At 38.3% G+C, this 23,956-nt stretch overlaps 2 protein-coding genes across 13 annotated transcripts in view; one reads left to right on the plus strand and one right to left on the minus strand.

Moving 5' to 3' along the window:
* Positions 1-11,437, minus strand: part of LOC117415952 (phosphoinositide 3-kinase adapter protein 1-like) — a 63,048-nt gene extending 51,611 nt beyond the window's left edge. For 7 of the 8 annotated variants that reach the window (XM_059026551.1, XM_059026555.1, XM_059026550.1 and 4 more), the window contains exon 1: positions 11,299-11,437. In XM_059026551.1, the coding sequence (XP_058882534.1) occupies positions 11,299-11,320 (22 nt within the window). In that variant the 5' untranslated portion in view covers positions 11,321-11,437. Of the gene's footprint in view, positions 1-240; positions 588-11,298 lie in introns of those variants that run through there. The other variant, XM_059026546.1, reaches the window with a different exon arrangement.
* LOC117415576 (serine/threonine-protein phosphatase 2B catalytic subunit beta isoform-like) overlaps positions 11,194-23,956 on the plus strand; it is a 41,683-nt gene continuing 28,920 nt past the window's right edge. For 2 of the 5 annotated variants that reach the window (XM_034026108.3, XM_034026107.3), the window contains exons 1-3: positions 11,197-11,489; positions 19,272-19,472; positions 20,905-21,029. In XM_034026108.3, coding sequence (XP_033881999.1) covers positions 11,276-11,489; positions 19,272-19,472; positions 20,905-21,029 — 540 coding nt within the window. In that variant the 5' untranslated portion in view covers positions 11,197-11,275. Of the gene's footprint in view, positions 11,490-19,271; positions 19,473-20,904; positions 21,030-23,956 lie in introns of all 5 variants that reach the window. The other 3 variants (XM_034026110.3, XM_034026106.3, XM_034026109.3) reach the window with 3 other exon arrangements.

A 23,956-nucleotide genomic window follows, 5' to 3' on the forward strand; every position in this document is an offset into this window, starting at 1 on the left:
CTAAAACTAAACTAAACGTTAAACAATACACCTTTTTTGTATTTCTTTTTTGCAAACCAGGACCATGCTACATTCTACCATGCTACATGCTACCTTTATATTCTTTATTATGCTAGTATTACCCGCTTCCTGGTTCTACATTATTTAATTAACACATGTATTACTATTTGTTCTCTTTTTAGTTCACCTAGGCTACGTTAGATTTAAGACAAAATAATAATAATAAAAAACATAGCTTACCTGGGTTTGACATTATTGTGAGGCATTAAACCAAAACTGGAAACAGTGTTATCCCTTTCCAAATACTGCATCGATACCATAAGTTAATTTTTAAAAAAACAAAGCCTCCGCGAACTTTACAACCGGTAACATACACATACAAACATAACTCCTGACTAGTAAAAAAAAAAAAAAAAAAAAAAAGATTCGCCAATCATTAATAACTTTTTTAAAGTTTCACTTTTGAAACCGCTCTTCCCCCTCCATCGCCTCCGCAGTACAGTTCAGTATAAATAAAATAACCTGTCACGACTGTAGTTTCCTGTTTGCTCTGACTAATCGTCATTTCCTAAAATGAATAAACAACGAAGTAACACTTCACTGTCTGTGTGGACGTTTGATCGCTTCAAATGGTCAAAAATGGAAACTTTTTAATTTAGAGAAACAGAAAATTATTCCAGTTACACTTTTGAAGGAGTCATTTATTATTGCATCCATCTGTGTAGTATCGTCTTACACATGTGCCTGCCATAAAGAGAAACTGAAAAAGAGCAGAAACTCAAATCTCCCAGCACCTGTTCCTTATTCCTTAATACATCTTCCTGTCAGAATATGTATTTATACTACTTCTGCTTAAAAAAAAAGAAAAAAAAGTCCCCCTCCCTACAACATATACTGTACAGTCACTAATTAACAACAAAAAAGACAATTTCAGTGTTACCTTTATCATAAAATGTTCTTTATTTTACATGTCTCATAGTGTTCTTCCATTTCCTAGTATTGGGTGGTGCAGATCCCTCTCTCAATTGCATAGCCCCAATATACAGAACATTGGGCAATTGCTGTATGGATTAAATCAAAATGATGATGTTGTCATAGTAGCCATTATAAAGCATAGCTATGGTGCCGCCATAAACTTTTATTTAATTCAGGCCCAGTAGCTCATGTTTTAGTTACTGGACAAAGAGAACAGCCCCAGTTAAACCCTGCTAATACTTATACTGTGGGGCAGGTGAATGTCTTTGAGTCTCATATCTCCTCTAACAGTTAAGAAAACTTATGAATTAATAATGAGGGGGCAATGAGAGACAAGGACAATTGACTTTATATCCAACAAAGCTGTCCCAGTAGTACTGTACATTTTTAATATGTATTGAATAATTAAAGCCAGTTGGAGAATTAATTAGATGACACGAATAAAGTATATTAAAGGGGAGCTGGTAATCAGAAATGACGTCTGTGCTACCTTCCAGTTAATTTACTGCAGTTTCCTTGCTGTTTGGTGTTTGAGCCCTCTTTAATTGATTTTAGTGTCCCTTCATTACATTTGCTATTCATATACAATAAATAAAAAGAAAGTAATCTGTTACAGTTACAAGTTATTTGAACAAAATTGTAACTAGTTACAGTTACAAATAGTTACATTTTACAAATTATATATATATAATACATATAACACTTTCGAATAGAATGCTTGAGCAATGCGAGTATAAGAGTTATGACGACTACAACATAGTTCAAATAGAGAAGGACGGGAACTGTTTCTTTAGATGTTTAGGTGTAGTTTTATACGGTTCACAAAATGACCATCGAACAATTAGACATAATGTAATAGAACTAATGGAAAGCAATATAAAACAATATGAAATGTACATCGACTCAGTGACCCATATTGAAAAAATGAAATTAAGTGATGGGAGTATAGATTCTTGGGCTACAGAGGCAGAAGTTATGGCAGCTGTAGACCTCCTAAATAGGCCCATATACATATACATAGACTTAAAGAATAAGGACTGTTTTAAATACGAAGGCACAATAGAATATATTAAAAATAAGAACGATCCAATTAATCTTTTATACAACAATAACCATTTCTCAGTTATTGTATTTAAAGACAATGAAACTGGAAGAAAATCTAAATACTGTGGCATAATTAAGAAAGATAATCAAAATAAATCTAAAACAGTAAAAATAAACCAGGTTAAAGTAAATAATAAAATGCAAAATAAACATTAATAAACGTTAAACATGAATAGGACAGAGAATTCAAAACAGAAAGATAGGAGACCCAAAAATAGACATGGTACCAAATACACAAAAGATAAGACAGAAGACATAGTATTCAATTTATCAAGTAAAACTTTAACCACATCCCAAAAAGCGGTACTGAGTAAAGGACTTAAGTTTATACCGACTAAAAGATACATCGATAAAGATAAACTGGCCACTGAATTAAAGGAGTGGGAGAGACGCATGAGATTAGCAGAATATTTTTTCAATGAAAATATCTCGGATTCAGAGGGTAATTATGAGCATGGGATTAAGGTTAATAGTACAAGCACATGGACTCCTCCGGATGGAAGAGATAAATGGTTAGATATGTATATTGAAGTAGTTAAACAAGAAATAATAGTAGGACTAAAGAAAAGATGTAAACTTAATTTAACCAATATTGAAGAACAAGCTATGACTGAGTTGTTAAATGATGATGATATAATGATAAGACCAGCAGATAAAGGCTCAGGAATAGTGATAATGAACACAGATGACTATATGAAATCTGTAGAATGTGAATTAAATAATACATATACATATGAAGAAGTTAAAAGCAATAAGATCAATAAATCGGTAAAAGAGGTTAAGGAAGTTGCGGAGAGACTATACAATAAAGGCATTATATCAAAAGAATTAAAAAAATACATGCAGCCACATAATGCAAGAACAGGCCTAGCAAGAGGAAATCCTAAAATGCACAAAGAAAATCACCCTATGCGAATGATAGTCAGTACAATTGATAATCCAACACACATAATAGCTGAAATAGCAGAAAAACTACTTAGGTCACAACACAACACAATTTTTAAAAAGACTTGAATCAATAAAACACAACCTTCCAGAGAATACAATTTTATTTTGCATGGATGTAAAATCCTTGTACCCAAGTGTCCCTCGTAAAGAAACTTTAGAAGCTTGTCAAAAAGCACTAGATAATAGACTAGATAAATCAATACCTACAGCAGAGGTACTGAACATGATCAACATAGTAGTAAAACGATGGTACTGCAATAGGATCTAAATTAGGAATGCATTTTGCCAGTACATACATGGGGAAATGGGAAGAACAATTACTTAGAAAATCAGAAAGAGAACCTTTAGAATACATTCGGTTTGTAGATGATATTTTTGGGGTTTGGACACATGGAGAAGAATCTCTTTTCCAGTTTCATAAAATGGCAAATGAAATACACAGTAATATTAAGGTGGACCTTCGATGGACAAGGAAAGAAATAGAATTTTTAGATACCATAGTAAAACTTGAAGAAGGTTCAATTGAGACTGACCTCTTCTGTAAACCTACTGACATGCACCAGTATTTACACATGTCCTCTGCACATCGATACACACTAAAAGGGCAATCCCAAAGGGTCTAGGAATAAGAATACGAAGAATATGCTCAAAAGAAAGTGACTATGTAAAACAAAGAAATGTATTAAAAACAAATCTTAAAAAAAGAGGATACAAAGAAAGAATTATAGAGACGGAGTTAAGAAAAGTGGATAAACTAAAAAGAGATGATCTACTAGATTATAAAAATAGAGATAAAAAGGTCAAAAGAGTCCCATTAATAATGACTTACTCTAAACTTTTGCCCAATATTTCTAAGATAGTTTGGAAACACTTGCGGATTCTACATAATTCAGAAAAATTAAAAAAAGTATTTCTTAAGGCCCCAGTTGTAGCATTCAAAAGAGAAGCTAATTTAGGTGATATTTTAGTTCACAGTAAACATAAAAGAATAATTGACAAAATAGGTTCTACGAACATATGCACTAGTAAAGTGTGTAAATACATAGACAAACGTAAAAATATAATTAAACATAAGAACACCACATATCCACTAAAAACTAATACCTACTGTAAAAATAGAAATGTTGTTTATGGAATAGCCTGTGAAAAATGTGATGAAATCAAATATGTTGGAGAGACTGGAACTACTTTATATAAAATAATTCAGAACCACCTTTCATTAATTAGAAATAAAAAAATGAAAGAACCAATAGTACAGCATTTCACCAGTCAGGGACATGACATAAATGATGTAAAGTTTGTAGTATTAGAACAGCTCAAATTAGACAATGCGACATATAGAAGAATAAAATTAAGTAAATGGATAAATAGACTGAACACGATTATGCCAGCGGGACTCAACAGAAAAGAATGAACTAATTAGCTTCAAACAAATATATAACATTTAAATAAATAAACAAAATTCATTCAGTAGTTGTGCATGCTGATGCGCTGGGGAGGCTAAATCTAGACTGATCCTCAGAGCCAGCATTGCATGACATAATAAAAATATAAGTTTATATAAAGTAGTGTTAATTAGAATTAATACAGATTCAAAGATAGAAGTAAAAATGATGTCACAATATATAGAACACCATTACATCATGTAAGAATAAATCATGAATTTGAATGTAAACAATAACAAGTAGTTGTCATGCCGTCAAAAACCTATAAATACCTCCAATGTTTGGATTCAAACACAGGCTCCCTTGAGAAAGATATGTACAACATATCAAAACGTTGGGCAGCTGGCTCTTTGAGCTAAAATATATATATATACATACAGTGCCTTGGAAAAGTATTCAGACCCCTGACCAATTCTCTCATATTACTGAATTACAAATGGTACATTGAAATTTCGTTCTGTTTGATATTTTATTTTAAAACACTGAAACTCAAAATCAATTATTGTAAGGTGACATTCGTTTTATGTTGGGAAATATTTTTAAGAAAAATAAAAAACTGAAATATCTTGCTTGCATAAGTATTCAACCCCCAAACATTAATATTTGGCAGAGCCACCTTTTGCTGCAATAACAGCTTTAAATCTTTTGGGATAAGTATGTACCAGCTTTGCACACAGTGTCGGAGTGATTTTGGCCCATTGTTCTTGGCAGATTTGCTCAAGGTTGTTCAGGTTGGTTGGACGATGTTTGTGGACCGCAATTTTCAAATAGTGCCACAGATTCTCAACCATTGGCCTCCACCTGTGAACCATTAAAGTTGCTGTCACATTTTCTGGATGAAAACCCCACTGTTGAAGGATTGTTAGTCAGGCTGTGAATCTGAAGGAAAATGAAGACCAAAGAGCATTCTAGAGATAAAGTAATACAAAAGCATAGATTAGGGAAAGGGTACAAAATAATATCCAAGTGTTTGGATATCCCAATGAGCACAGTTGGATCAATAATCAGGAAGTGGAAGCTGCATCACACCACCCAGGCACTGCCAAGAAAAGGCCGTCCCTCAAAACTCAACGCTCAAACAAGGAGACTTGTGAGAGAAGCCACAGAGAGGCCAACAATCACTTTGAAGGAGCTACAGAGTTCAGTGGCTGGGAGTGGAGTAATGGTGCACCAGTCAACCATATCAAGAGCTCTGCATAACACTGGCCTGTTTGGGAGGGTGGCAGGAAAGAAGCCGTTACTCAAAAAGTACCATCTGAAAGCACATCTGGAGTTTGCCAGAAAGCATGAGAGTGACCCAGCTGCGATGTGGGAAAAGGTTTGCAAGGCACTGTATATATATATATACTGTATATTGTATTATATTATATATATATATATATATATATATATATATATATATATAATACAATACATGGATGAAGGCTATATTTGCATCCTGAGCCATTCTGAAAAAAAAGCATAATACTGAAGTAGTGATGTGAAAATGGCATACTTGTCTAAAAGATTATACTTGACCTTTGACCCATATTTGACTCCTGTGCACCCCAACCACTTTCAAACAATGGTCTCGTAGTTTATGATGTCACATAAACCCTAGATGGAATTATTTTCCTGTAACGCACTGAAGCCGATCTTTTATATATATATATATATATATATATATATATATATATATATATATATACAGTGTCGTGAAAAAGTATTTTCCCCCTGTCTGATTTTCTGCATTTTTTTGACACTGAATGTTATCAGATCTTCAACCAAAACCTAATATTAGATAAAAGGGACCCTGAGTGAACAAATAACACAAAAATTTGATACATATTTCATTTATTTATTAAAGAAAGTCATGCAACACAATGTCTCCGTGTGAAAAAGTAATCACCCCCTTAGACTCAATAACTAGTTACGCCACCTTTAGCAGCAATAACTGCAACCAAACGCTTCCTATAGTTATTGATTAGTCTCTCACAGCGCCGTGGAGGAATTTTGGACCACTCCTCCATGCAGAACTGCTTCAACTCAGTGACATTTGTGGATTTTCGAGCATGAACTGTTCGTTTCAGGTCCTGCCACAACATCTCAATGGGGTTTAGGTCTGGACTTTGACTAGGCCATTCCAAAACTTTAAATTTCTTGTTCTTCAACCATACTGATGTAGACTTGCTTGTGTGTTTCGGATCATTGTCTTGCTGCATGACCCAGCTGCGCTTCAGCTTCAGCTCATGGATGGATGGCCTGACATTCTCCTGTAGAATTCTCTGATACAGAGCAGAATTCATGGTTCCTTCAATGATGGCAAGGCATCCAGGTCCTGATGCAGCAAAACATCCCCAAACCATGACACTACCACCACCATGCTTGACCGTTTGTATGAGGTTCTTACGTGGAATGCAGTGTTTGGTTTTCGCCAGACATAATGGGGCCCATGTCGCCAAAAAGTTCCACTTTTGACTCATCTGTCCATAGAACATTGTTCACCTTCATCCAGGTGCTTTTTGGCAAACTTGAGACAAGCATTCATGTTCTTCTTAGTGAGCAATGGTTTCCGCCTTGCTACTCTGCCATGAATCCCATTTTTGCCCAGTGTCTTTCTGATGGTGGAGGCATGAACACTGACCTTAGCTGAGGCGAGAGAGGCCTGCAGATCCCTGGATGTTGTTCTAGGGTTCTTTGTGACTTCCTGGATGATTTTACGCCTTGCTCTTGGAGAGATTTTGGCAGGATGGCCACTCCTGGGAAGATTCACTACTGTCCCAAACTTTCTCCATTTGGACAATATGGCTCTGTCTGTGGTTCGGTTGAGCCCCAGAGCCTTAGAAATAGCTTTGTAACCCTTTCCAGACCTTTTTCCGGAGGTCTTCAGGAATTTATTTTGTTTGTGGCATGATGTGCCTCTAGAACCTGTGTGCTGACAATTTCACTCTGATGGTAAGGGCCAAAGTTAGTCAGATTTATATTGGGCAGGGCTGGCCCAAATCAGGCCTGGTTGTTAACCAAAGTACTCAAAGAGCTGACCCTAATTATCCCTTTAATTGGGTTGAGTTAACTGGGGGGGGGGGGGGGGGCAATAACTTTTTCACACCTGAAGATTGCATGTTTGATTATATACTACTACAACCCCCAAAATATTTGACCAAATACAATGTGAAAAATGTACAATGAACAACTATGGCTATAACAACTATAATTTTAAAGTTTGACATACAGACGGGTGGATGAACAGACATACAGACACCCCTCTATATCCCCAGAATCCAGGAAAACTTAATAATAACTTTACTACCAAGTTTCATGACAATTGGATAAGCAGTTCTACAGACAGATGCCAAAGTGCAAGTGTGACAAACAGATGGACAGATATACAGACAGACAGATAGACCCATATATCCCCAGGATCTGATATTCTCAAACCATGCTAAATAATAAGAATACCAAGATTCATGACAACTGGATAGGTGGTTCTCCAGATATAATTAAAATGTGTGAAGCGTACAGACGTATTCATGACCGCCTCCACTATATCCCTGCATCCCCGGGACATTTTGGGCTTCTTAATTCTTCAAGACTGGGATCACATATACAGTATAGAATAAATCTCTTTTATCTTTCCTTATATAGTGTCAATATGTATTTCTAAGGATCCATGCAGGTCACCATATTCTGAGTGGTATAAGGACCCCTGCTAAGGTGGTGCCTCATTTCAACTGCTCGCTGTGTTCCAGGGCTACGGTATCATTCTTGTAATGCCCAGGGGTACTCTCTACTAACTGAGACCTGATATTTCAATGCCATGCAACTCTACTCTATTCTAAAATAAAATCTTACTTGTTCCAAAAACAGTACTCCCCAAGCAGCATACAGAAACACATCTTTCAAAACAAAAGGAGTGAATTGCACATTAACACATCTTTAGTAGGAACGTAGTGTGGTTATGAACGATGTTATCTGACACATTAAGATCTATTGAATTCACTGAAACAGTTACAGCTCTAATTACTGCCACTGCTTAGATTGTTCAAATAATTTATGCAAGTCAAACACCTAACAGTTCAGTCTCTGGTGTACAAATATGTCAAACACCAGGGTGGGTGGTGTTGAAATGATTTGAACAACAGCACTCTTCAATCTGCCCCTGCAGATCAATTGAATAGACCCCATGGTGTACTAGGAGAGAGACCTGTTGCTGAGAAGCTTGTTGTGGTTCTTCAGGGTTTTGACAACTTATTATATTAAATTGTCATTTTAACAAGACGTCAAAATGTCATCCAATCCCAGGCTTTACAACTGTATGAAAATGCATTTACACACCATGGATTGAAGGCCCATGTGGATATTTTCAGTTGATGGTCTTGTATCCAAGGTAGTTCTGTTCATGTAATGGTCTTCAGTAGACTTGGGTCTGCAGGCTCCCCATTGACTCACCAAGTTAATTGCCTGGGGATAGTTCACATCATGGGGCTTCAGCAGATTTCTTCGTACCAAGACAAGTAGAAAATGCTTGGCTGAGCCTGGGTCCAGTAGCTTCTCTTATACAAGTTTATCACAGTTAAGTTTGCACAGTAAATGTGTAGTTTCCCCGTGCTTTTCCCAGTTATACAATTTATTTAACATGGTTTGCTGTGTTTCTTAATATGCTTTACCACACCACTCTGGGCTTTACAATGCATAGGTATTCTTTAAATAAGCTTTCCCTATGCTTTGTTATACTTTGCTATGGGAAACTTTTATAAGGGTCAGCAACTTCTCTTGCTTAGATTTGGCAGGTGAAAAGCTGTGACTGGTTTGACTGTCAGAATGGAAGGTGCTCTCTGATTTTCCTCCTGTGTCAAATAGGGTAGAACAATGGGGGTAAAAAATAGCAATAAATGTCTCATTCATTCCTAGAAAATGGATACCATTTCAAGGTAACACTGCTCTTGTGAGAAGGGTGGCTTATTAAAATGAATTCCAAATACTGAACAAATAGATGATTATCTATTCCACAATACCAAGCTAAGTTTGTATTCAGCTGTATTGAAGAATAATAGAGTAGTGGAGAAAACTTCTTTCTGAACTACAGCCTTTCTATCTAGAAATTGGCAGCTGCATGGAGCTGTGCCTTGTCCCAGACACTGTGAGGAGTGAGTGTTGTCCATTGGAAATAATCAAAGAGCAATAACCACGTTCAGGGCAAAGTCAGCTTCCTCAAGAGATATCAGAAACACAAGTACTTTTAGTTCAAGTGGCATACTGTACTTGACCAGTACTGAAACTTACATGCAGTACATACAGACATCTTGTGACCGGATGGACCTGTTGCTAAGTTGGCTTGCACTGTACAAGTGTTAAAACCATGTGACGAACTGCTGTTGTGGATGTTGCCCCCTGCTGGCGAGACAAGTCTAAAAACTATAACTGCTAATGTAAACGTGCTGTGGTTGAGATGCCTACCTGTGGTTTGAGTGGGCGCTGGTTCACTTTCAGCTACTGCTGTCACTTTGCTAAGCCACTATCTCCAAGCAGACATTTTATATGCATCATAAGAACAGTCTTCTCCGTGAGTTACAGGCCAGTTATTATACAATTTCCACATTGCTTAGCATGTTTAAAATACATATTTACAGTAGCAATGTTCCTGTGGTATTATTACCGGCTTAATAAAGGACAAGTCCTCTCTCAATCTGGAGTAGATATCAGGTTGTGTTGTACAGCACCCTATATGATAATCTATATATAAAGGCAGTACACATTGAGAGGAGTGTGCTGTGATAACAACCAGATTAATATATGGAAAGCCAACCAACTTTTTTTCCAGATTAATATATGGAAAGCCAACCAACTTTTGCTCTAATTTTTACGCATTTGCTGTTTTCAAATGCGATAATGTCCTAAAGGTACTGGTAGACTACATGGGTATATTTTATTATATTTTCAAGGACGAACATTACTTTGCTCCATATGGAAAGATGTTTGGCTCAGAATACACTTAGAATGTTATGAAAAAAATAGTTTTAATGTCAATTATATAAATTGGCGTTGCCTTTTTCGCCTTTGGCAATGCTTCACCACTTTATTAAATTAGTTTTCTTTCTCAGGCATACAAGCACAGTTCTGCCTGCAGTAACCCTGTTGTTTCGCTACTCCTTTAGTGAGAAGGATGTGCTGGGGATTGTAACGTTAAGATCTGTGCAAATCTCCACAACAGTATCGCACACCTACAGTACTAGTATTAGTGAGACTTGCATTGCACTTATTCATTCCCCAGTCCATGTACACAGATTGCCTGTGGTTGGGAGTTATGAAATTAGATTACGTTTCTTTAAATTAAATCTTACAGCGCTGCTGTAGGTATACTTTATAATGGCTATGGTGTTGCAACAATTGTTATTTAATCTAGGCCAAGGTGCAGTAGCTATTGTTCTTAACAGCCATTATTACAAACACTGTCAGAAATAAAGTATAAAAACGACATTCCTACCCCCTCCCTCATTAGTGAAGGGACAAGTGACCTAGGTCAAGAAGAGGTCAGAACAAATGACACTGTACATGTCTGAGACCAGAAGTGTGGATACTGGGCAATGCATAACCATTACTTGAGAATAATTGGTTGCTTAGACATACCCTTCACTCCTGTTGCTGTACAGTATATAGCTTCACCCCATTCCCTCGACTGAGTATAATCACCATTACACCCCGAAACCAGTCCCTCCGAAACACACTGAGGGTCGCTGCTGTCTGGGAATGCATTTCTACCACAGTCAATACACAGACCCCGCCATGTTGATCTGAGCTGCAGATGCACACATCTGTGTGTGTGCATGTGTCTTGTCGTTTTACTCACCCGTCTCGGCTCTGGCACACATTCACAGTGGCTCTATGAAAATAACCGAACAAGGTGTTGGAAGGGGGGCTGCCGTAGCGCCAAAATACCCGAAGATACAAACAGAATACAAATCTCAGACGGACCATTCTTCTTTTTCAGCATGTCCACTGAGGACGGAGTGCTCTCCACCACTGAACGGATGATAAACTGTGAGTCTCGCTAGTTTATTGTTGTAACACTTTTCTGCACTCGTGATAGTAAAAATGGCGGAGTTAATATATATTTTATTTATTTATTTATTTATTAATAAAACAATACGTATGTATTAGTTGCTGGGTTGTTTCGAGTTGGTTTGACCTTTTCCCGTGCACCACGCATGTAAAATACGTTGCACTAGCCATGCATAGCAATAGGGAGTGAATTTATATATATATATATATATATATATATATATATATATATATATATATATATATATATATATATATATATAATCTTTGCAAAAGTTATAATCTTCTTTCAAAAGAACATCATTTTTATTCGCATGTATTGTATTTGTATTTAATAAAATAAGAAATTCTAAAATAAACTAATTTGGCAGAGTTTAAATTGGAATCTCGTACTGAAGCCGTTTAAATAAATACATTTGTATGTGTACAGTACATTTTGTATTTCTCGTGTGCAATCACTGACTAGATGTGGTAAGGTTAATATTTGATATGAGAGAATATAAATAAAGCACAGGCCTTTCTAAAGACAGTAATTTCTCTATTGCAATTAGCTTACCGTTTTGTTGTGCATATTTTATATGCTGTATTAAGTTATACAAAAAAGTGACTCAGAAAACTGGACAAATAACTATAGATAGATAGCTGTTTGATAACCCATGCTCCTGTCACAACTAATTATGTATACAAATTAATTAATTAAATTATTTAGCAAATCAGTGTTCAGTTTTCTGTCAGTATGCTAAGCCGATATTTATCAAAGTGCCCAGATGGTAACGTAGTAAAATGCATGTGCAATTATATACAGTAATTGGTCGCTGTAAAAGTTACAATTAATGTTGCGTTCTTTTTTGAAACTCTTAGCTTGACCCACAATGCTTTTAGAAGGCCAGATTGTGCTTGTGGTACTGCATACGGTATCTACCTACATAAACTACATTCTAAGCAGATATATGAAGATCTACGTGTTCCCAGTATTTTGTAGAACTGATATTGTGCCTACTGACTGTGCATGCAATGTCTGTGACCTTATTGTCTAGAGGAGTATTGGAAATTGCTACAGCCTTGCTGTTTTGTACTTGAAGAGTATGTTTTATATGCAGGGAGTGTAGGCAGAATACATATTTCTGCAAGGAAAACAAGATATAGGCTATGGAATTCACAAGGCCAGGACATGTTAGTCAATTGTATATATGGAATTGGGAGCTGTCCAAAGAAAAAAATCATTATACATTTCTTGAATCTATATTATCATATTCAGCATAGTTTAACAATTTATTATTATTATTATTATTATTATTATTATTATTATTATTATTGCTGAAGGAATTTTATTTATGATTATTTTTGGCCTGGAAGAAAAAGAAAAGAAAGCAAAGTTATTGAACTTATTGAATGCGTTTTAGTAAATATTTAGTATTTTGAACACTGATGGAATTTTATCAAAATATTAAATTGGTACCAACATTTTTACTTGTATTCTGGAAAACAAAGTAATACTTTGATTAAAAAAAGAACTGGAACTATGTTCAGTTTTGTGTTTCAAAATCCTTTGCACTATTTATTTTCTGTGAAGCAGCTCCCATCCTCTTGGTTTTGTGATGTCATATATAGACAGCCTCATTGTAATTCCTGTCATAGAGATCGGCCCATCACCTCCCCCAACACTTTACAGCAGGCTAATCCAAGCCTATGGTGTGGCCACCTGTTCTGCCGGCTGGTTGTTGCCCTACATGTTTGTTTGTCTGTCTTCCATTGGTGGAACTGCGGCAGTTGGTGTTCTGAATGATAGGACATCCGCCAAACTCAAATGCTGAAGGGTCACTGTCTGCTTTTGGGGGGGGGGGGGGGGGATTGAAAAGTCTGTTCAATTTAGATTTGTTCTCTTTCAAAAGGAACTGACCTACAATCAATAAATAGCAAACAGAATTAGAAAAATAATTTAAACTGGTATCCTTTAAATTGTGATTTTTTTCTCAGAAATGTGCATTTTATGGTGTGACATAATACATGTTTAAACAAATACTGAAGATTTGTTCGATCTTTAACATTCAATCCCAAATTAAATACATGTTCCTAATAAACGTATGCTTGCAGGATACTTTGGAAATTTGGTGACTTAGTATCATGGAGAATGATGGTTAATCCAAGTATTTATGCTTGGCTGGTGGCAGTAACATTTATATCAGGCAACTACTAGTTGTGTAAGTTTTCAAAGGATTACTTTAAGACTGTTTGACTTTACATCCATTGACTGGATGAGCACCTTCCTGGTTTCTAGGAGAATATGCAGTTGCTTTTTTGTCAATCCAGATCATACTGTATGTCACAGCCCTCGTATGCATCCATATGGACATACATTAGATCATCAGACTGATGGGACAGCGTTGTCTTCAATTGTGACAACGTATGTCATAAACTCTCAACTCTGTAAAAAAAGAACACCAGGGTTGCTATGGCCTTGTGGATGCTGGTAACCAAATCTGCATACAGAAGTATGGGGCAGTATTTTGTAGTCAGTCGAACAGCTGTGTGTAAGTGTGTGCCAGGCAGTCATAACAATGCCTTAACACAAGTCAGCTCCCACCTGGAACAGTTTGCAGAAGTGGCAGATTACTTTGTATGCAGTACAATTAGGTATTCACCTTGAATGTTCCTGGGAGCTATCCAGTGAATCCGAGCTTGGGGAGGGTGTCCAGGTTGCATGAAGGTGGTGTTCTCATCATCCACAGTAGAACAGGCTGTGACATACATAAGACAGGTACACTATGAACTAAACAAAATTCTGAGCCAATAATGGTATATTAGTGGCTGTTATGGTAATACTTTTACATTTGCAAACTACACAAATTTTAGCATAAATATGTACATTTAATTAGAAAGGGGACTCTTCTGTAATTAACATTCTGTCACCTGAGTCTGACACCTTAAGTGTATTTTCAGTGGTGGACGCTATTGGTGGGGGCATGGTGAACCCGCGGCCCTCTTTTGTCAATGGAAAGGGCATATAATTGGAGAGTACTTCAGAGTATGAGCTGCAATCTGACAGGCAGTTGTTTTTGTACAGGGTAAAAGTAAAGACTATTTAATTGATACAAGCGGTTGCAGATCTAAATACAACTAGTGCTGGAACGAACACAAGATTTTCATGATTAAAATATTAGTTTGGATATTCGTTTGTTTTTCAAAAAGTAATAAAAGCCATTATATTGCTATGAACGCAGGCAGAGACAGCATAGCAGCAGGGGCAAGGGGCGTGGCCGTGGCCCTGTGTGTGTGCCTTTATTTTACAGCAAGACCTTACAATATGTAACACGTTAAAATAGAAAAATATCCCAGGAGTAAAGAATAAGTTGTGTAGGACTTACTTTACCCCAGTGAATTAACTATAAAACAAAGGATGCCAAATAGCAGTTGAAGTTAAACGTTGTTTTGTTTATTCCCGAAATAAATAGTGCAAGTTGACAACGCATTTTATTTTTCATTCAGTGGTCATCGACACGTTTTCATAAAGTAATAACATGAGGTTTATTTGTGCCTTCAAATAAAACAAACGTGGAAATGGTCTATATAAAAATCACTATACAGCATTTTTAGGAAGTTGGGTACTGTTTAAGTGAGGCATTTCAGAATGACACACTTGCCTTTTGTCTGTCCCATGAGATTCTGGTTCGCTCTAAAGCAGCACAACGCATTTTTGTCCCAGATGGCTTTCCATAGAGATCACTATGAGTGCGTGCGCGTAATCTGGTTTGTTTACTTTTTGCTGTCTAAAAATAGAGGCTCAAGAGCTGCTGAGTTGATTCTGTGTTTTTATATATATATATTAATCTCACATATCACACTCAGCTGTTATTCATTTGTCATTTTCTGGTGAGACAGTAAATAAGTGCAAGGTATTTTTGTCATTTGTAGCGAATACGAACATCTGATTTTTGTATCCGAATACATATCAAAAAATATTTGTTTGAATATTTGGATATTTGTCCCAGCACTAAATACAGCAACTTTGCCTCCGTATTCGCTATTCCTACCACTAGCCAGCTGTGACGGCATCGCTACCATTTTACTGTCTAACCAAAAATGAGTCACCTTTGCCTGCTTTTGTAAGGGTTTCCATAGCAATAAGGGTTTATTTGGATGTGTGAAGTGCAATGGTGAATTAGAGGGAGGAATATATAACGTATTATAAAAATATAGCAAATGCAAGTATATGTTAATATAACAAAACTTAAGAGAAAATGTTTTTTTGAGTTAGTGAAATTTTGTCTTCTGTATGTTTTCATTAGATTGTAATTTCACACTGCTCCTCATATCCAGCCAATATGGAGACTGACCAAAGAGCACTGGCACAAAGGGCAGTAAAACTCTCACCTTGGCTAACTGAGATATAACCAAAAGTGTCGAGGACAGACTTGCTGTGTCAATATTCACATTATTCGAGCTGTCTTACAATGGGCACACGAATAGTTCTTTTACTGCAGGAAACCATGGGGAGCCCTCAGGGGCTGCTGTACATTCATCACCGCCTGAATTTTAATAAACTCTAGCCCAAGTGGCACAAACTGTGTGAATAATTAGTAACCTAAAAGAAATCACAAAAGGCTTTAGCTGCTGGGGAACAGACGTTTCCAGCGCAGCTGAACAGGGCCTGTATATGTCTTCTTGCTGTCATACTCTGTGTTCTTTCCGGGTGCAGTGCTGTCGGTTTCGAGTCTTAACAGTTGTGCCTGCTTGGCAGTGATGACTAGCTCTTGGCATGCACAGAGTAATCACATGCTCAGTTATGTTGCAAACATACACGACTGCTTGAGGGGTAAAACCCAACACATTTCTTATTTATAGATAAAATAAAATAATGTCATATATCTTATCTGATTTCTGCTTGCATTAGCTACATAGGTTTCAAATGTGCCTGTTTTGTAAGAAACAAATGTTACAGCAAACAAATATTTTCATTTTAAAACACGATATCTGGTACTTCTTAGGTTAAAGAAAATTCTCAGTTTCTATGCCTCTTACCTGTTACACTTGTACTTTCTGGGTCAAAACATGTTATGAATTGAAAGCATGTCAGTCAATAGGGGTTGGTTAATGAAAGAAGCCATTGCAGAATGCCCTTATGGAAATTAAACACACTGTGATTAGAAAGTAGATTTACCACATCAATGATATGGTGCATTGATGTAGTAAACTTACTTTCTAATCACCCTGTATATTGCAGTGTATTGGGAAAATATGTTGACATATGTTTAATTATACTGGAAAATATATGCAGTACAAAATATGTATATATACAGTGCCTTGCATAAGTATTCACCCCCCTTGGACTTTTCCACATTTTATAATGTTACAACCTGGAATTAAAATGGATTTAATTGGGATTTTTACCATTTGATTTACACAACATACTTAACACTTTGAAGGTGCAATTTTTTTTTTATTGTGACACAAAAGTTAATTAAACAAAAAAAATGACATTTGTTGGTTGCATAAGTATTCACCCCCCTGAGTCAATACTTGGTAGAAGCACCTTTGGCAGCAATTAGAGCTGTGAGTCTTTTTGGGTAAGTCTCTACCAGCTTTGCACATCTGGATCCTGCAATTTTTGCCCATTCTTCTTGGCAAAATTGCTCAAGCTCTGTCAAGTTGGATGGGGACCGTTGGTGAACAGCAATTTTCAAGTCTTGCCACAGATTCTCAATCGGATTGAGGTCTGGGCTTTGACTGGGCCATTCTAAGACATTCAGGTTCTTGTTTTTAAACCACTCCAGTGTAGCTTTGGCTGTGTGTTTAGGGTCATTGTCCTGCTGGAAGGTGAACCTCCGCCCCAGTCCCAGGTCTCTTGCAGACTGAAACAGGTTTTCTTCTAGAATTTCCCTGTATTTGGCTCCATCCATCTTGCCCTCAATCCTGACCAGTTTCCCAGTCCCTGCCGATGAAAAGCATCCCCATAACATGATGCTGCCGCCATCATGCTTCACCATGGGGATGGTGTTCTCAGGGTGATGAGCAGTGTTGGCTTTGCACCACACATAGCGTTTTACGCTAAGGCCAAAAAGTTCAATTTTGGTCTCATCAGACCAGGGAACCTTTTTCCACATGTTTGCTGTGTCTCCCACATGCCTTTTGGCAAAATCCAAACGGGATTTGATATGGGTTTTTTTCAGCAATGGCTTTCTTCTCGCCACTCTTCCATAAAGCCCAGCTTTGTGGAGCGTCCGGGTTATAGTTGTCCCATGGACGGTTTCTCCATTCTCAGCTGTGGATCTCTTCATCTCCTTCAGAGTTACCATTGGCCTCTTGGTTGCTTCTCTGACTAATGCCCTCCTTACCTGGTCACTGAGTTTTGGTGGACGGCCTTCTCTAGGCAGAGTCGCGGTTTTGCCATATTCTTTCCATTTTTTAATAATGGATTTAACGGTGCTCCGGGGGATGTTCAAAGTTTGGGATATTTTTTTATAACCCAACCCTGATTGGTGCTTCTCCAGAACTTTATCCCGGACTTGTTTTGATAGCTTCTTGGCCTTCATGATGCTGTTTGTTTAGATATGCTCTCTAACAAACTCTGGGGCCTTCCAGAAACAGGTGTATTTAATCTGAGATCATGTGACACTTTAATTTCACACAGGTGGACTCTATTCAACTAATTATGACTTCTGAACTAATGACTTCTGAAGGCAATTGGTTGCACCAGAGCTTATTTAGGGGTGTCACAGCAAAGGGAGTGAATACTTATGCAATCAAGACTTTTCAGTTTTTTATTTGTAAATAATTTTGAAAAATATGTAGATTTTTTTTCCCCACTTCGACATTATGGACTATTATGTGTAGATCAGTGACAAAAAATCCTAATTAAATCCATTTTAATTCCAGGTTGTAACACTACAAAATGTGGAAAAGTCCAAGGGGGGTGAATACTTATGCAAGGCACTGTATATATATATATATATATATATATATATATATATATATATATATATATATATATATATATATATATATTCAGTAACAATAACTTTGTTAAAATAACGTTAAGGTTGCAATTCAAAATCACAAAAGTCGGGAAATGGGACGTTAAGACACGCAACCTTAACTCGCCCCTATTATACCTGTGCGTCACATCAGATATGATGTCATACATGACATCAGTAGTGACATGAATGTTGGCATATCGAATCACAGGACAAATGCTTTACAAAGACTGCCCAGAAGAACATTACACTAGGAAACCCCAATTGGATGGCTGACGAAGCTACAGCCATCAGACCCAGTAATTTCTGGAACAACACTAATTGCATTGTGGACCCTAGTTGAAACAGGGCCAAACAGTTGCGAATGGCAGCTACTGTGTCGTACGGCAGGTAGGCTCGCATCACAAGGGAGTCCAGCCGGAGACCCAAGTAGACTGTACTCTGCACCGGTATTAATTGGCTTTTGGCATCGTTGAGGGTGAGACCCAGCCTCGACAGATGCTCCGTCACAATCGCTGTGTGGGCCACTGCTCCTTCCTGGGACTGGGAACAAATCAAATTGATTTGATGGTCATCTTCGAATTGAAAGGGAACAAAAGAGTTCCTCTAGGTCATGCCGTATTTTGTAGCAGGTTCCAAAGAAAATGTCCAATTATGAAGAAGTCCCCAGACACTGACCAGGAAAGAGAGACAAATGTTTTCAGGTTTTAACGTTTTCTGCTTTTCAGCACTTTTACAGTGCACTGTTAACCCGTCTCTCTGTTCTAATTCTATACTTTGTGTATTACAGCTGTGCCACTTCCACCAACGCACCGCCTGGCGTCTGCAGAAGTCTTCGATGCTGATGGCAAACCCAGGGTGGACATTTTGAAAAATCACTTAATTAAAGAAGGACGGGTAGATGAAGAAATTGCACTTCGAATTATTAACGAAGGCGCTGAGATCCTGCAAAGGGAGAAAACTATGATAGAAGTAGAAGCACCGATCACAGGTGAGGTCTAACCTCTTTAAAAAAACTGTTAGCTGTCACGCTGTGTCCCAGTTTCAGTGTTTCTGTACCTCCAGGGTATTCTTGTGTAACATTTTTCTTGTGCTTGGGTTGTTCTACCTATTTTTAAGACAGCAACTTTTTTTGTTTGTTTGTTTGTTTGTTTTGTAGTTTTAACCTAGGAAGTCAAACAGTAAGTGTAGAGTTCATTTTCCCAGCACTACAAACTACAGATATGGCCAAACATTTTGCATCCCCCTAATTAATTTATTGATAACTAATTTTGCTTCATAAAGTCAAAGGCTGAATAATTTTACATTAACATATTGAATTACATACCGCTTTGTAGTTTTCTGTATATGCTTATCGAAAAACGGACAAAAATTTTAAAATGTAACATTTCGAAATCTAGCATGAAATACTGTAAAGCTATTATGGCTTCCGGTAGACTTATTTCCATCCCTGAAAGGGTAGGGAGCACTGCTTTACCCCAGTGGCTGGTTTCACAGACCCAGATTAGCTGTAATCTTGGACTGGAGACCTAATGTTGATTTAGGTAAATGAGTCCAAGACTAGTGCTAATCACGTTCTGTGAAACCAGCTGTAAATGTATTGTGAGGTAAAGCAGTAACAGCCAAAACGCTGGGATCATCATACAAACATTAGATTCTCCTAACAATTTCTCCAAATTAAATGTAACACCAAGGATGCCTTTACAGGGAAGGCCTGTTGTTTTTTATTTTGTTTAAAATTTCCAGGAAATGTTATCAGGGCTTATTACAAAAATAAAAACTGAGTGAAAATCATTGCAAATAATTAGCTCCAGAGTTCTCTGGGAAAATATCAGGTGTGATATTGGGGGACATAAAGATGACATACAGGGAGCAGAGAAAGGTAAAAGCATTGAAACAGAAAAGAAAAGCAGTTTCATCAGTTGTATTTGCAGTAGTGGGACTAGATTAAAATATATATATATTTTTGATAAACAGTTTACTTTTGGTGTTAATTTTAAGCCATTGAATAATTTGCCAAATTGAAATACCATTTATTTGTACTTATTGCAAATTTTTGGATATGAATAATCAGTATTTTCATATACTTGAGTGGTTAAAATGTTTTAATGAAAATCTGTAAAAAAAAAATAAAATAAAATAAAGGACTAAATTACAGGGTAGATTCTTTCCACTATTTACTATATTGATAATAATCACCCAGTAAAAAAAAACATCTCTGGTTCACCAAAAAGGCTGTGGTACAACAGCACCATCTAGTGGGTACAGACATATACAGCACCAGTCCCATTTCACACTATTTTGTCATATACACATACTGTGGAATCACAATGCAATCAGTATAACTGTAGATAACCTCTATATTAAATGCAATAATGTAGAAGTAAATGCTTTCTTCAGTAAGGCTTATCCTGTCATTACAGTGTGTGGTGATATTCATGGTCAGTTCTTTGACTTAATGAAACTGTTTGAAGTGGGAGGATCTCCGGCCAACACCAGATATCTCTTCCTTGGTGACTATGTAGACCGAGGCTACTTCAGTATAGAGGTGAGAGTGGAAAATGTGAATCTAAAAAATAAATGCTTGATTCAGTTTATTATTTCAGAAGCGCTGTCCACACGAGCTGGTGCTGAACACAGCATTGGGGAAACCATGTCTGGTGCTTACTGATTCATGAAGTAGAACTTGTAGGGCAACCTACTGCACTACATGACTTCAAACTTACAGGGGTGAAGTGTAAACTCTGATATCGATAACAAGGAAAGTCGTGGATAGGATACCAATGGATATAGGCAGTTATAGAAGCATTTTTCAATTACTTAAGAAGAAACTTGTTGATTCTATTAGTAAAACATTTTGATAAGTGTCCGTGTTTTTATTTTAACTATATAAATTCAGGACATCAAGACAAACGCTCCAATACTTAGTAGAACATGATTTTATTAAACATATTTGTAAATACATGTACAGACATAGAAAAGACAACAGTGGATTAATACACTATTTGTTTGCTGGGCTTAGTGAGACAATTGCATAATAGATATTTTAGGGTGATTGGAGACCCCCACTTATATAAGCCTGGGGGCAGCTGTAAAGGAAGGGGGAAATGGAGGGATGATGATGCCAACATGTGCCCTGTTGGCTGACTGGAGTGCTGAGAGTTTATACCCTGTGGAAAGGGTCCTAGCATCGGGGAAGCGGTGTAGTACTGGGGCTGCCTCTCCTCCTGCACTTTGCTTAACAAGCACTATTAGTTGTATACAGCAGAAATGAATATGCTTAATGAAGTTTCATTGATGAAAATGCAGCATCAATGTATATTCGTATTCAATTATCATATAGGCGTTTATCAACAATAATCAATGCATTGACGTTTTATTTTTCAAAATAAAGAGCAAACATTACATTTTTAACAGAAGATCCAATGACTAAAAACACTTGTGCATAATAGTTAAACAAAAAGGCACAACTTGCATTCAAATTAGAACACTTATTAAAAAAGAAACACAAAGGACTTGAGTTTTTAACAACTGGAAAGAATATGCATGCGTCCGCATCAGATGTCCCTTTAACCGCTGTGATTATACTCCTACCTAAAACTGCCGCAGGCAGTCATTATGACGGTTACATTTCAAACAACATCAATATTAAAATGAAGACAAACTATCAGATACAACTCAAAAGTTTTATTCAAGCACCTCATATCAAACATCTGCACAGCCGAAACACCGTATTTAAATGAACAATTAAACATAAAAGGGTTTATTTTGTAACCACTATAAAGCACTACTTCAAAAAATGAAAAACTATAATAAAATAAACATTTCAAAAGAAACTAGTGTGTAAACAGGTATATGTACATACAAAACTGTAAAAATGAATGTATTTTGTAATTTAGAACGGAAGTAACATATGTTTTCTCTGCGTGTGTCACTCTGTAGCACTGAATTCAGGTTGAGCTGCTGCAGCCTGCTGCTTTGCAGTTTTCTGATCGAAATGTTTCTTCACGGAAGAACGGCGGTCGGCGGCCGTAGAACGCATGGGGCCCGGCTGGGTCCCACAGAGCGCCGTGCTGGATGCCCGAAATCAAGCAAGACCGTGGGTACGATCAACCAGACGGCGAAGGCAGTACCGCAGGACGGTGGGGTGACACCACAAGCTGCGAGGCCTTCCACATGCAGCTAACCATGCTGGGAAAGAAGTCCACCGTCACCCTGGTCAGACCCGACATCCTTCAGCAGGCTGGCCAGACCGGCCGGGCTAAAGTGGCCGACACGGCAGTGCAACTATGGACTGTGACGGGACAACTGTCCCCGATGCAAGGGAGAGGGCTACTGCAGCTGCGTCTCGGGGAGACAGCCTTCGACCAGGAGTTCTGGGTCACCCTGGGGCTGGACTTCCTTCAATAGGCGAGAGGGAGGCTAGACCTGGCGAAAGGGACGGTGACCTTTAGAGCAGGCCCGTCGCTCTCCCTAGATGAACCAGTCATCCCACCCAGTGCAACAGTCTTCGCGGGAACCCTGGTAGTCTCCCCTACCCCGTCAAAGTCCCAGCAACCGGCAGTCCTTTTAAGGGCTTCTGCCAGCGCCGTGCGCCAAGAGCAAGGCATCAACCGAGCGCAAGAGTGGTGACAGCTGCCAGTACCAACCCCTCGAATCCCAGAGAGCGCCAGTCCTTTTAAGGGCTCCTGCAAACGGCGCAAGCCCAGACCAAGTCCACAGCAGAGCACCAGAGCAGCGATAGCCGGCAGGCACCACCCCCCAGACCCCAGTGATTGTCAGCACTTTCAAGGGCTTCTGCAAAAGACATGAGCAGAGCGAGAGAGCGGTGACAGGCACCAGCATCACCCCCTGAATCCCAGAAAGCGTCAGCCCTTTCAAGGGCTCCTGCAAAAGACATGAGCAGAGCGAGAGAGTAGTGTCAGGCACCAGCATCACTCCCCGGATCCCAGCGAGCGTATGCCGTCTGTGAGAGCGGGGCTACTTCAGCCCAGTCAGGTTGTCGGTCCTACTCTTTCCATTGTAGGAGCAGGCTGAGCTCTCGGGGAGACAGGGGCTGCACCAGTGCCTCTCTCCCTGGCTTCCTGTAGGTCGCAGTATCAGCATCCCACCTCACTGCACGGTTGCCTGGACAGGGTGTCAGCATTTCCGTGCGTCACTCCTGGTCGGTGTCTGATGTCCAGGTCGTAGGACTGGAACATCTCGAGCCAGCGGGCTACCTGTCCCTCGAGTTCCCTGAATCGCAGCAACCACTGCAATGCGGCGTGATCAGTGTGGAGCATAAACCTGCGACCGTCATGCCGAAATGCATCTTGGAGCTCCAAGGCGGCGTTGTGGTCACAGTGGGCCGCCTTGGAGCTCCAAGAGAGCCGATGGCAAGTTCCGTCCACCGGGGAGCCCCGCCTGCCACTAGTGGTACCTGCCTCGCTCAGGCGCGCTGTACTCCAGGCCAACCACAGTGCGCCAGGGGTAGGG

This window comes from Acipenser ruthenus, chromosome 7 (assembly GCF_902713425.1).
Source record: "Acipenser ruthenus chromosome 7, fAciRut3.2 maternal haplotype, whole genome shotgun sequence".
NCBI lineage: Eukaryota > Metazoa > Chordata > Actinopteri > Acipenseriformes > Acipenseridae > Acipenser > Acipenser ruthenus.